This window comes from Trachurus japonicus, chromosome 16 (assembly GCF_045865225.1).
Source record: "Trachurus japonicus isolate A0001 chromosome 16, Traja_1.0".
Classification (NCBI taxonomy): domain Eukaryota; kingdom Metazoa; phylum Chordata; class Actinopteri; order Carangiformes; family Carangidae; genus Trachurus; species Trachurus japonicus.
Window position 1 is genome coordinate 23,004,209 of NC_140922.1, and position 14,392 is coordinate 23,018,600.

The 14,392-nt window shown below is 41.6% G+C and overlaps 1 protein-coding gene across 6 annotated transcripts in view; it reads left to right on the forward strand.

Annotated features, from left to right (window-relative positions):
• The window catches only part of trak1a (trafficking protein, kinesin binding 1a), a 43,447-nt gene that overhangs the window by 20,541 nt on the left and 8,514 nt on the right, over positions 1-14,392 (forward strand). For 5 of the 6 annotated variants that reach the window (XM_085802633.1, XM_085802628.1, XM_085802629.1 and 2 more), the window contains 11 exons: positions 7,854-7,930; positions 8,653-8,769; positions 8,994-9,094; positions 9,278-9,386; positions 10,190-10,268; positions 10,389-10,519; positions 10,630-10,704; positions 11,155-11,292; positions 11,559-11,635; positions 11,770-12,006; positions 13,172-13,497. In XM_085802633.1, the coding sequence (XP_085658759.1) occupies positions 7,880-7,930; positions 8,653-8,769; positions 8,994-9,094; positions 9,278-9,386; positions 10,190-10,268; positions 10,389-10,519; positions 10,630-10,704; positions 11,155-11,292; positions 11,559-11,635; positions 11,770-12,006; positions 13,172-13,497 (1,441 nt within the window). In that variant the 5' untranslated portion in view covers positions 7,854-7,879. Of the gene's footprint in view, positions 1-3,689; positions 4,008-7,853; positions 7,931-8,652; positions 8,770-8,993; positions 9,095-9,277; positions 9,387-10,189; positions 10,269-10,388; positions 10,520-10,629; positions 10,705-11,154; positions 11,293-11,558; positions 11,636-11,769; positions 12,007-13,171; positions 13,498-14,392 lie in introns of those variants that run through there. The other variant, XM_085802630.1, reaches the window with a different exon arrangement.

Consider the following 14,392-nt stretch of genomic DNA (forward strand, 5'->3'; position numbering starts at 1 on the left):
GTAGTAGCAGGATTAAGGTGGACTGGACATAATTAAACAACATAAAAAGCATAAACCAGCACTGGAATTAGCCTTGAACTGATTATTTTTTGCTTGTTTCCATCAAAGACAACCCAGAGGATGTGACCCTGACTGACATTTATGCAATATAAAAGAAAACAACAATTTAAATCAGTATTTAAACTGTAGTGACATTGGACAGGAAGACAGTGCAACTGATGTTGTAACAGGTGCTCTGTGGCAGCAGAGTCAAGGTGGCCAAACAGTGGGTGTTATGTGTGTAGAGCAGGACTGGGTTTTGTCATGGCTCCTCACTGCTGGTTCTGGAGACTGACCGGTCTGTACTGATGCCAGGTACCTGTTTATCACAGCTGCTGATAGAAATGGAGGCAGCAGCTGACCTGACCAGATGAATAAAAGTCACAGGGGGCAAAAACTGTTTATTTTATAGGTAAATGTGCTGAAAACAGAATCAATCAAGTCAAAGGTGGAAAAAAAACTCTAAATATAACCAATATAATTTTATTGGTGTTTCAAAAGAGGACAAAAACAACACACCAAGCAATATGAGAGCATGGTGATGTAAGTAAAGGATGAGTGCACAGCTTTAAGATTACCCAGTAATTGTGGAACTTGGTGCAGTGCATTTATGTAATGTACCCCAGTTTTACGACAGCATGTGTTATTGTCTCGCTGCAGCAGCTGTAAGTAACCTGTGAGGGTAACAATCAATCCCCACACACACACACAGCTAAGGCATGTGGAAGACTGATGGCACCTACAGTACTGTAGTCATGTGACATGTGTGACTAACAGCAGGTTATTGCAGCAGACGGTTTATTAGCAGCCTTTAGGCACAACCTCTGGCTCTCCCTCCTCACTGTGCATCTTTTATCTTTTCACCGCTGTCTGTCTCTCCTCTGTTATTATTGAGCCTGTCATAGTCCATGACTGGATGTTTTGTGTACTGCAGTGATCCTGCAATAAATGCTTTTCATTTGACTGAGCACAGGTGCATTTGTATGAATTTGGTAATCAATGGGATATAATGTGTCTTGTTTGCATTTAATCTGCAAGTCTAGTGAGTGGAGGAAGGCAATCTGATCTCTGAGTTGTTATGTGAGCTCCATTATGTATGTGTGTCAGGGATGCTCTGTAGAAATATGTTACATAACAGCTGAGACGGCTCAGCACCTCCAACATCTGCACTGTTATTTAGCTGTGGCAGCCAAATAAGACTTGATTTTTTTTTAGTCTTTGGTACTTTGGAGCTTTTAGAGACTAATGTTTCCTAGAATAGCTTTTACTGTGTTTGATGTTGAACTGATCAAATAACAAAATGTGAGCAGGTTCTTTGACAAATCTTCGTGTGGAGTGTAGAGACAAAAATAGAAAAGCAGCTGGTTTTATTCTGAGATATGCAAGGGAGGGATGTGGAAGTAGGCTGGCTTATATTTAGCCGTCTCTCTTGCCACACTTGTCAATAGCAGTCTGCCAAATATTTCTTTGGCACTCTTGGAAACCTTCAAAACAAAAGGGCTGGGTGGGCAGTTGGTGAGCAGGGCAGACCGTTGGGACTGAAAAAGAGGGCAAACTATTCTCCCAGTGGGAACGTGACAGGGTGGAGCGACGGTTGTTGGAAACAAAGTGAAGCTGAGAGATAAAACATTGATTTTTAAGATTGAAGTGGTTTTAATTCATTCACTGCAAACAAATTGTTTGTTTCCAGGTCCGTAGCGGTTTAAATTAGCCTCCCCTGTATCATGTGAGTTCAAAGTTAACACTGGAGGATGGAGATACCATGGCTCCTCCGGCTGTATCGTTGCTACAGGAACCACTGCTGTGTCAAAGGAAACTGTGAGATTTAGATCTGAGAGCCTGCAATGATACAAGTTGAGAGATGTGGAGCCTTTGAGCTATGAGTCAATCTTTGAACTAGCTGGGTTTCTTGATTTCAATAGGTTCATCTACATTTATACTGGCCAAAATTAGGTTATTTTCGTCAAAAATGCTGCACAAAGAGTGCCAATAGAAACTTGAAAGACAAGTGAGGTGTAGGGGGCGAGGTGATGTGAAGGGGACGGAAAAGCAAGTGGAGTGTAAAAAGTGAATGTGACCAGAAAAGTAATGGGAGTAGGAAAACAGTGCTCAGAAACACTGAGGGGAGTCTCTTTTGTTGCCAGCAGCTCTGCATCCATAGGACCATTGAGTGGAGTTACTCAAGCGTGCAGGACATTATTGAGCTGGCATCAGTTTTCAAGACCAATTACAGTAATTATAAGTTGAGCTGTGAGTAATGAGCAGAGAACTGGACTGCTTTCATGTGACCTATTGAATTTAAGAAGGATCTGGTCCAGCACATAGTATTTATTGTTTGTCTTCTTTAATGTAAAGGGAACTTCAGCAGCACAGTCCATTAAAAGTGATAAGCTGTACCATGCTATTTTGAATTTGAATGTAATTGGACAGTTTAGGAGGTGTCTGGCTATAAACAGCAGTAACATGCAAAAATGTAGTTTTCTACAGAGTTTTTTTCTCTCAGAGTTTTGAAGTGTTGGATAATTTTGTGTCAATTTTCTAGAAACCCAAATTCAACAGATCTCAGTTCTTTTTCAGTCTTTATTCCTTTTTTTTAAGCTGACATTAACATATACTTTTTGTGCAAGTTTTCATGCAATAGTTTTAGTAATTAAATTGGATAAAACTTCAGGATTAAATGTGTACTATTTGTGACCAAGGAAGTGAATTTAGCCGTTAATCACTTGATTGAGCAGCCAGGCCACTTCATTTATATTCTACTTTGTTGTTTCACTAATGTTTGAAGCAGAATAGCTCTGTTTAGTTGTAGCTTTAAGTGTTCAGCTCTGTTCATTTTGCCTTCTGCCCTTTTGTCATTAGTCTGTTTTCCACCCTCGCAGCCCGAGGTAAACCCACTATCCTGTGGATCTCCCTTGATAACACCGGCTGCAGGTTGAAGTATGTGTAAAAAACATTCACCTGTGGAGGTTTCACTGTGCTCGGCCCCACCCTGGGAACAGGTGCATATCTATTATTGTTGGCCCTGCCCTGTCGCCATGGAGGCTGAGCGGACTGTACCATGTTTTTTTTGTCTAGTGGAGGGGTTACATTAGGACGCTGCTTTTGTTTGGACTTGACAATCACCTGAGAAACAAGCGTCTCCCTCAGCTCCACTTTGCTTGTGCAGATGCTAACCATGAACCTTTTTAACTTATGCATTGAAAAAGGCTGGATGGGGGGTGAATTGTTGAGAATTTCACGGATTAAGATAAATAGTACAGATTATTTTAAATGCTGTCATATGTTGTGTTTAATCTTTTTATCCAAATTTTATGACCTGTAACCTGCTGACAGACAACTCCCTTTATATTCGTGTGTTCACCCCCCCTGTATGTGGTAAAGTAGAGTAGGCCATTCATTGACCAGTCACAGGGGACAAGGGGAGGAGTTAGGGGAGTTATCTGGTTATCACATGCAGCTACACAGCGACAAATGATGCACACTCTTTTAGAAACACATAGAAACACACCAGTTAGCACTGGACGCACATACATACACCCATAGACATGGAGTGTTCAGAGAGACAAACGACAGACACTAAAATTACTTTCTCTCCACTATGGAACAAAAGATAGGAACACACACATTAGGTATTGATTCAGAGACTGAAACACAAACACACCCACAAATGCACACAGCACAGGTAGGATCCATGCTGTTGCACACGCAGCCTTTGTGGTTTACTAGTAAACCGTAGTGCCAGAGGGGGGGGGGGATGGCACTGCTCCCGTCTGCTGAAGGCGAGCTGGAGTACTGTTACCCGGAGGATGAGGAATATGTTTCCCTGCCCAGTAATGGAAGCCCAGAGCAGGAGAAAGAAGAAGAGGATGTGGAAGAGGAAGAGGAGTACGTCTGTCTCCCTGAAAATGATAGTACAGAGAAGGAGGAGGAAGAGGAGATGGATGAGGAACGACAAGTTCTGTTTGAAGGTAGTGCACTGGTCATCTTTGTTACCGAGGGCATTATCTCTGATGTGCATGTCCTAGTTCTCGCCCGTCGGGCTCACACAGTGCGTCTGACCTTTTGTTGTCGCGTGATTCAGACTTTATTAATTTGTTATGAAGTGATATGGTTTCTGAGGGAGATTACTAGAGATCTGTGTCAGCTTTTTTGAAGGGAACCATGTCCCCACAGGGGCAGTGACTCATATTAATCCAGCTGGTGCAGTCGTCCTTCATGTTGATGTTGTGCCTGGTCTCAGTACGGTGTGGTTCATCTGACAAGTTCAAATATGGGCTTGGCTCTTTATTCCAGCTCGTGTGCAAGTGCCAGTTTTAACAGTGTTTTAAAATGTGCAAATATTGAGCAACCAACCTGGTTTTTATTTTTTTTGCAGACATGATGTTAGTGTACATTATAAACTAAAGGTTCATTAACAAGCAGGGATGGAGGTGGTTATAATATAAGACCTGAAAGTAAACAGCTAAAGTGAGCTTTATTATAAAATATGCATAAATAAAAGATAAATTAAATTTAAAAACAACCTCTTTGTGCACTGTGTCTGTGAATACATAATGTTTTTTGGGTAGAGACCAAAGACCCATATCTCTGTATTGTATATCTAGGACAAACATGTTTTTATAGTGGCAATTAAGATCACTATCAACTAAAGTCCAACAAGGAAAGTGGCACAGCTTCATAACATTTCTACACGAGCTGTTTTGGGGGATTTGATTTGGCTCAGCAAAGCTCATCTTTACCTTTCATTCAGTTGGCGTAGTGTTTGTTGTCATTGAGCCTGTGTGTTGTATGTTTCCCAGGAGCAGCCAATCCTGGCGGTAACTCCAGACTTCTGTCTCCCTCCGCCCCCCTGCTGCACGGCAGACACAGAAAACCAGGAGTCTGCTAATAGACTCATACAGAGCTTTAATTATATTTAACTTAAAACTGAGTCACTACTTCAGACATCTGATCTGAGGGGAGTTACCTGTAAACTGAACAACAATAGTTTGTAGAATCTTAAGGGGTGTAAAAATAAAACTTGAACATGTTTCTCCCCTTCATCCTCCGTCTGACAAAGACAGAGAGCAACCATCAGTCTAAAGTTACCTGCTCTGTGTAGAAAACACCAAAAAGACGTCCAGATCACCTTCCAGTGTAAGGTTACGTCTGGTAACAGTTGTTTTTCCTTTAACCATCTCACCCTCCATTTATGACTCAATAGATTGATAACGAAAATCATTAAAGAGAATTAACCTCGCCCTCTGATATCAATAAAAGACAAGGAACTTCCTATGTTTTTCTCAGTTAATGCTATGACACAAAGTGTATACAATCTCTGGTATTTTATATTTGGTGCTGAATAGCTGTCTGCCCACGACCTCAGACATGTTGTCATTTCTAGTCGACCTTGTTTGCGTCTCCACAAAGCTGCCTTCCACTCAACCATAATCTTTACATAGCTGTGAGAAAAGTGAGCTTTATGCCCTATGCCTACACCTTTTGTAACTTTTTATTGGGCACGTAGTTCACCCTATTTGTCTGACTCGGGTGGAGTGTTTCCATGGAAATAAAGCAGTATGTTCTTCATCACAAAGCAAACAAACGTACAGTATGTCTGCCTGCTTTACCGCCTGCTCATTGTGCTATCAAGTGTACAATCTCATTATTGGTCAGATAGCAGATGTAAGTGATGCATTTTTGTGTGTGTGCACACGCACACATACGTGTGCTTTCAGGGGATTGTCACTGTTTCCTTCACTGTTCCCACAGTAATCCTCTGTGTCCTGACAACTACACCCATGAGACGTGATGTGTGGGAGTGTTTTTGTTTTCATCATCAGGCCTGTGTGTTTATAATACACATTATCAGATACAGTATCTAGTTAATTGATATCCAAATGTAACGTGGGTAGTAGACATTACCTTGGTAATGGTGAAAGTCTTGACTAGTAGTTTCTTTTTTAGCCAATCTTCTTGTTTAGCTTTAGGGTTGATTCTTGAATCTTAGCATCCTACCACACTCTGCTGTACATGGTTGTATTCACTGTGGTAAGTTGGATAAAAATATAAACGTTATATCATTTAAATTTTGACATTTAGCTCAAGCTATCACTGATCTTACATGCAGTCTAACAGAGCTTTTAGTTTAGACTCATTCAAGCATAATCTCAGAATTTGTTGTCTTTGTTTGATGTGTGATGTCTACTGTACTTGGAGGAGAAATGGTTCGATTTCTAAACAACCCTGGAAACCTTAGAAATGAATGACAAACACATTAAGGCATCCTTATCTCATCAGACAAAACGCCTATGCCGCATGTGACATACTCATTCCACCTTGTCTGGTTTGAAAAGTGCAGCTTGTTTAATAATAGATGACAATAATGGAAAATATCCTAAACTATAGCAAAGCCCGGTGAGGCTTTGTGCCTTTGTTTTCAGTAGTCACACACTGCCTGTGTCTTGTACTTGTATGAGGATATGAAAATATGCTGTTTGCATCGGCCAACTCTGTTTTGCATCCTGAGGCCTCTGAGTTAGAAGTGTTGTGTATCTGCTTATCGTGACATTTGTGTGTTGGATCCGAGGTAAAGTTATATTTCTGTGGAAACTGAATCAGTTCAGTGGTTCCATCATGTCTTTGTAGCATGTGTCATATTAACATGCTGTGGCTTCTGGCAGCAAATGACTAATTCATGGGGGCCATTGCACTTCCCAGAGAGTTCAACCTCACACACCTTCTCTCTCCAACTGACAGTGTTAAAAGAAACTGACCAAAAATAAATACTGTTATATAACCACACCAAGACATTTTACTTACACTGTGCGATTGTAACTTGAGAAAATCTCAGGCGTTGGGCAACATATAGGGTAATAAATCACCTGGTAATTAGATTAGATGCTTATAATAAAAAAATCAATCCAGGAAGAGGAAATAGTTTTTGTTTTGAATCTCTCTCATTGGTATTTTACCGCAGGCAGAGGCTCATATTGTTTCATGTGATGTCTTCTGTTTTCATTTTTACCTCTGAGGTGAATAATTCTGTCAATCTCCATTGAAAACAGATTATAAAGGTAAATCAGACCTTTTGTGTGAGGACGGAAGGAGGTGACAATGAGCTTGTTCTCTTGTAGCTGAAAATAGCAGCGCTGTGGTGTGGGCCTTCACTTTGAACATTGTGTCTGCAGACAACAACTTCACCTTTCTTTTTTTAGTTTGCAGGATACTGAATAGTGGAGCTGTGTGTGTGTGTGATTCTGTGAAGGCGTGTATTGCGAGCGTGAATGTGTAGTACTTTACTATGATATGATTCATGAACCTACAACTAGAAAAGATTGAAGAGAAAGGGAGACAACAGAGGATCATTGAATTTACAGTATAAAATCCAACATGTATCCTCATTGTGCGTCATAAACACTGAGAGTTATAGAGTTAGGTCATGAGGAAGTAACACTCAGTCGACTAAAACTATTGAAGTCACTGAAGGTAGGTGAGTAAATCCACTCTTATTGCAGACTGTTGTATAATAAACTACTATACATAACTGTATTACAGATATTGTGACAATTAACAATTTTAAATGTTTGTTTTTACAGTTTTTATAACAGGTTTTATGACATTCCCTGGTTTACTCCTGTCAAAGCTTCACCAGATGTAGTATTTCATCTGAAGGAGTGCAGGCACAGAGGGTTAAATGAATGAGGACCCGTGTTATATGGGTGCAAATGTAATCCATGATGATTCATCACTTAGTGCACTGTCAACTGTACAGTATCTTTTATGGAGTATTTTCTGTGTCACTTATGTTTTTCTGTCTCTGTCTGTCTGTGCAGTGTTGTGTGCTGACAGAGTGGGCCAGATGACGAAGACCTACAGCGACATTGACGCTGTCACTCGGCTGCTGGAAGAGGTGAGATCAAGTCAAGGAGCATCAAGTTCAAGTAGAAACGCATGAAGCACGCGAGTGAAGGCAGACACACTGTTAGGCTGTATGTTATAAAGTGGTCTGATAGTCTGAACGCTGGCTGCTTTATGAGGTCTCTGATTAAAAAAAAGTTTAGCGTCAAACGTGATATTCAAATCCAACTTCTTCGCCTCAGCTGCTCCGTGAACATCAGAGCGACAAGCAGCAGCAGCAGGAGCTCAGCCGACTTCATCTTTATACGTATATTCAAACCTGTGAAGATAGAAAGGAGTCATTGTTATATGACCCATCCAATTTAACAGGCAGCCATCCAGTATTGACTAAACATGGTATTCACAGATGTCTTGCCTTCAACAAACAGACCAGGCTGTTAGTGTTTTCCACCATGTACAAGCTCATTGTACTGACTTAATGTGTTGTGAACAGGTTTGTTGACAGTCCCTCAGTCTTGCTTCTGTTGTCATGCTTCATGTCTTTCACAAATAAATATGCACTGCCATCATTTTAAAGAAACAGTTCACCTTGCAATTTGCTTGCTTAGAGAGAGTTCAATGAATATTGTCGCTCTCATGTCTCTCAGCAGCCAGTAAACAGAGATTAGAGGAGAGATGCTTCAAAAATGTTGAATTATTCATTTTAATATTTGTAATATTTTCAGCTATTTTGCTGTTTTAAACACTAATCACATTTTTTTTGGCTCTGTGCAGAAAGAGCGTGACTTGGAGTTGGCCGCTCGCATCGGACAGTCGCTGCTGAAGAAAAACAAAGCCCTCAGTGAGAGAAACGAACTGCTGGAGGAGCAAGTAGAGCACATCCGAGAGGAGGTACACACACACAGCCATGGGGCGTTTGTTTTTGTGTGTATTTCTCCGCTGTCATCAAATGTTACACTGTTTGGAAAATGTCTTTATTTATATACTGAACATATGAATAAAACATGTGTAATGTGTGCGTTTGGAGCTGTACAACATTACCGCTGCAGCCATCTCCTCTTTTATTTCAGCTTTCCTCCATCTGCATGTGTCCCTCTGTTTTTCCACACACACAGGTATCTCAGCTGCGCCATGACCTGTCCATGAAAGATGAGCTGTTGCAGTTCTATACCAGCGCTGCAGAGGAAAGCGAGGGAGAGTCTGCCACCTCCACACCGTACGTCTCGTCTCAGTCACTTCCTCTCCTCACCGTCATCACCACTCCTCTTCTCTCTGTGTATCTCTTGATAAAATATTATGCGATCTCTGCAGGTTTTATTAATTTATCTGTGTGCAAGATGTGATTATAAAGTAATATAAACCCATATTAATATAAAACCTCTCATGTGTGTGTTATCAGTGTGCGTCCCAGTGAACCCAATGTGTCAACTCCAACTTTTTTCCCCCTGGACTCCTTGCAGAAGAAACTCAAAGATCTGGAGGAAGAAAACAAATCTTTGCGATCTGAGGTACACATACAAACTGGTGACACTGTACGACACGTTCACTCTGTCGTTGTATCTGTTTAATGCAATATGTTGAGGAGAAGTTATTTGCTGGGGTGATGAATGTCTCCTGTGTGTGATATTTAAGCAATATATCACGACAGGCCGTGGTATATGCTCATTATACCACGGCTAAGGGGCGTTGTTCGGCCCGACGCGAAGCGGAGGGACGACAACCCCCTTAGAGTGGTATAATGAGCATATACCACGGACTGGAGTGATATATTGCTTTTATAAAACGGTTACCAATAAAGGCAATATGAAAGAGGGATACGCAATCAATTTCATGTAGTTTTATTCAACCAGAAATACATATTATCCAATAAAATAGCCTCACTGTGAAAAAAATAGTCCCACCTCTCCAGACGTTAGCTCCTAGTTAGCTCTGCATCTCGTCTTTTCCTCCGCTTTTTTTCAGATGAAAGTCACTGCTCAATCCCCTCTACCATTGTTAACCCTCTCCGGAGGTGAAAGTTCACCTTAAACATGTGGATTCAACTACTTTAGTCCGTTTTTTAACATCGTAAAAACATCAGCTGTCTTGGGCTACGGACTGCAACAGTCCGTTGTCATGGATACATGACAACAACTTCCATTCATACCAGTCATACGTGCCTGACGCGGAGTGATAGCTTACGCTGTGATAAGGCTTTAGAATAGTAGCCGTGGTATATGCTCAATATACCACGGTTAACAACCAATCAGATCGCCGGATTTCACCTTTCCGTTTTATAATGATCAATACGATCTGTTAAATTTTTCCTCAGGCCAGTCATTTGGAGACGGAAACAATCTCTTATGAGGAGAAAGAACAACAGCTTGTTAATGATTGTGTCAAAGAGCTACGTGAGTATTTCACCGTCATCATATTAAGAACTGAATTACTTCCTTGTTCCCTAAATGTAGTGAGGCAGGGGAGAAAAAAAGCAGCTTTACCTTTTACTGAGCAACTGTTCTCATTCCCAGGCGATGCCAATGTGCAGATGTCCTCCCTGGCTGAAGAACTGGCCAGGAAGACTGAAGACGCCTCCAGGCAGCAGGAGGAGATCACACACCTCCTCTCCCAGATAGTAGACCTCCAGAAGAAGGCCAAGCTGGTATGAATATGTAGCATACATTTATATTCATTTCATTTATGCAAGTGGTTTCATATTGTAGCTTCAGTGTTTTTCATACCCTGTTGTTGTCTATTTTTGTCTGTGTACAGTATGCTGTGGAAAACGAGGAGCTGACTCAGCACTTAGGAGCAGCCAAAGATGCCCAGCGACAACTCACTGCTGAGGTAGGACGATCAACAACCCACTGACCGTGACCTCAATGTGTGTGTGTCCTGCAGCAGCAGCAGGACACACTGACAGAAAGCCTCCTGCAATAACAAAGGAGGGCAGGGCTTGTGACCCTACCTTCAACATTAATATAATCTGGAGGTCTATCAAATATTGCAGCACTGCACGTGATAAAATAAAATCAATAAAAGTGTCCTTAAAAACAATTTTGAGACCTGGATGTAACAATGACACTTCAGGCAATGACAAAGCGGGGCAATTGTTACACCAAGTCATCACTCCTGTTTTAGATTTCAGCTGACTGAACTACTTGGATTTTGCAACAAGGCTTTTAATAACCATTATGAATATACATACTGATGGATAACAATCTTTGTTTCTATATCAAATATTCCATATCCGTTGATTTTCATCCAGTAAATGTTTTTTTTATCGTTTTCCTTAAGTTGCGGGAGTTCCAAGATAAGTACGCAGAGTGTATGGAGATGCTTCATGAGGCTCAAGAGGAATTGAAGAACCTGAGAAATAAAACGCTACCACTCAACACATCGAGGCGTTTCCACTCACTGGGCTTGTTCCCGATGGTGAGTGAGGGGACAGAGGGGGAGGGAGGGACAACACATAAGAGGGACAAAAGTGGGTTTATTATTGTCCCTCAACCTCCTGCTACTTAACTACACTTTTGTCTTTGTCTTAGTCTTAGTCTTTGTCTAACCTATTAAAACCTATGACCCTAAACGTGTCAGACATCCACAGTGAATTTTACCATTGCTGTCATTGATTAACATACAGTATCTGTCTGATTTAGGGCCCAAGTAGATTAGTAACAAACTGTTTCCTTGTTCTCCAGGACTCTTTGGCAGCCGAAATTGAGGGCACCATGAGGAAGGAACTTCAGATGGACGATCCAGACGTGGAAGAGCAGAGGTACATCTGATTTTAAAGTCTGACTCACTCTAGAGAAAGAAAACATATAGATCCAGATAGGATTATTAATTTTTTTTAAAGGTTTAAGAATATGAATCCATCAATCTGATATTTATGCTATCTTGTCTCTCCAGACTGCACCCAAAGCGAGTATTTCAGACGGTGAAAAACCTCAACCTGATGCGTCAGCGTTCATCACTAGCCCCCTCCCCTCTCAACATCCCGGGCTCCAATCAGACGTCCTGCTTCACCTCAGGGCGCTCCAGCAGGATGGGCACCCCTCGCTCTAACTCCATCTACGGCAGCGACACAGGAGGTGGGATCATCCTGGACAACAGGACGAGCAGTATACTGGAGGGTCCAGACGACGGGTATGTCTATATCTTTATTTCAGACTCGAGGTCAATAGGCGAGACGGACACACACACAGCAACAGACACACAACACAAACAATAAAAGAGAATAAAGCTAAAAAAAATACATATTGGATATCAAAAATTGAAATTAATGGAAAGTTAAAAAGAGACAACTGAACCAGTGTCTCTAGTACAGATACTGATGGAGCTACTGTTGATGTTGGTCAAACTATTGATTATATTATTTTCTGAGGCATCAAGCCAACACATAAATCAGCCTTAAAGGGATAGTTCAACACTTTGGCAATTTGGCCCATTACCATAATCCCTATAGTCATAGCAGTAGGTTTGTTACCTTTAATTGTCGGTGCAAGCTATTTTTAGAACGGCAGAGCAGAGCTGCGAGCTGCTCAGAGCTACGCTACGGAGGCTAATGGGATTTCTTGGTTTCCCTCATCAAACTCATCAAATACACAATCCAACAACTCCAAAACACTCTCATGGACAAGTTGTGACCTGCACATTCACCACGCTATGAGATAATAACAGAACGTTACCAGACAGAGTTGTTTTCAAGTGTATTTTAAGAGTTTGATGAGGGAAACCAAGAAATCCCATTAGCCTCCGTAGCGTAGCTCTGAGCAGCTTGCGGCTCTGCTCCGCCGTTCTAAAAATAGCTCGCACCAACAAGTAAAGGTAACAAACCTACTGCTATGACTATAGGGATTATGGCAATAGGCCAATTTGCCAAAATGGTAAACTATCACTATTAAGGGTGTTGACATGTGCATTTACAAACATAAGCTCGCAATCCGCCATCTAGGTCTCTTAACTAAAATTCGTAATGCATCATATTGGCAACCTGCAGTTTTTTTGATCTCTATCATTTATTTCCTGTTTTATTGTATCACGTAACTAAGGTTGTCCTACTCTTCTATCACTCCTGTTGATTTATTTGTGTATGTTGGTAACTGTGGTCTGAGCTGGTGTGTTTCTGTTACAGGCTAGAGTTACTAGGAACCAGGTTTTAGGTTTCAGTTATCACATCCTGCATTTTTACAAACTACCACCAACCACTGTTTACCAGACCAACTGAGCTATGCAAAATAAAATGGAGAGAGACATGCTACTTTTAAAACTCTTTACTGAAACTTAACTCACCTGTTTTCTCCTGCTTCAGGTCAGAAGACTCTAACAAACGACCCCCCGGCACCCCAGGTACCCCAGGCAGCAGGGACCTGGAGGCAGCCCTCCGCCGTCTGTCCCTCCGCCGTGACAACTACCTCTCAGAGAAACGCTTTTTTGAGGAAGAGAGGGAGAGAAAGCTGGCTTACCTGGCCAAAGAGGAGGAAAAAGGTGGGGAGGGTAGCGGAGGCCCGGCGACCCCCACCGAAAGCCTCTTGTCACTGTGCTCGCACCCCTCCCTCGGCAGCGTCTGGTCGGGATACTCCTTCACAGCAAGATCCTACCTGCCAGAGAAGCTGCAGATTGTAAAGCCGCTAGAAGGTGATTATCCCTCTCAGAGTCACAGAGCCTCTAGTTCTCCAACCAATGAAAAAGAGAATCAAAATCAGCAAACCCTGCACAATGAACAAAATAACACCCACAGCGTAGCGCAAAAATCTAACAGTGTCCTTCAACATCCTTCCCAAAGTTGCAACCAGATTTCTCAAAGCCAAACACACGACCAAGGTCAAGCTCCTCACAACCAGCAACAGAATCAATATCAGATTTTCCATAACCGCAGTCAGTCTAAAATATTTCTGACTGCCTCACGGGATCCAAAGGCCCTGTGGAGGAGCTCTAGTTTGATGGAGCTGAGCAGCCTGCCGGCCTCGCAGCTGCACCTCAGAGACCCGGTGGCATTAGTCACCGGCCTGCTGAAGGCGCTGGAACAACAGGAAGGCACTTTGAACCTCCAGCACTCTTTTTACTTCAGATACACACAGCCACGCTGCTGGTTTGAAATATAGACTAGTAGTAATAAGAGTCTATGATGATGAGTATGAAAAAGGTATGAAAGTATGCATCAAAGTATATATCAAACCATAAAATACATTATTGTGAGTTAAGTAGATGTGAGGTGAAAACACTGTAAGTGAGAACAATGCATGTTTCCTGGCGTTACGTTTATCACACACACATCACAAAGATGAGCACTTTACACTGCATTTTCAATAGCTGAGTCAGTATGTGATATTTTAGGCACTTACTGTATCTGTAGGTATTTTTGTGCCTTGTTTTGTTTTAATAGAGGACCTTTATCATCCTATCATCATTTATTTCCACAGTGCGTTGGTTCTTGGGTTTGTATAGTTGATTTTTTTATATACATTTAGTCTCCAGTATTTATCCACACATTGGTGCCAGTTAAGATTTTAAAAAAGCATCAGCAGCCTTA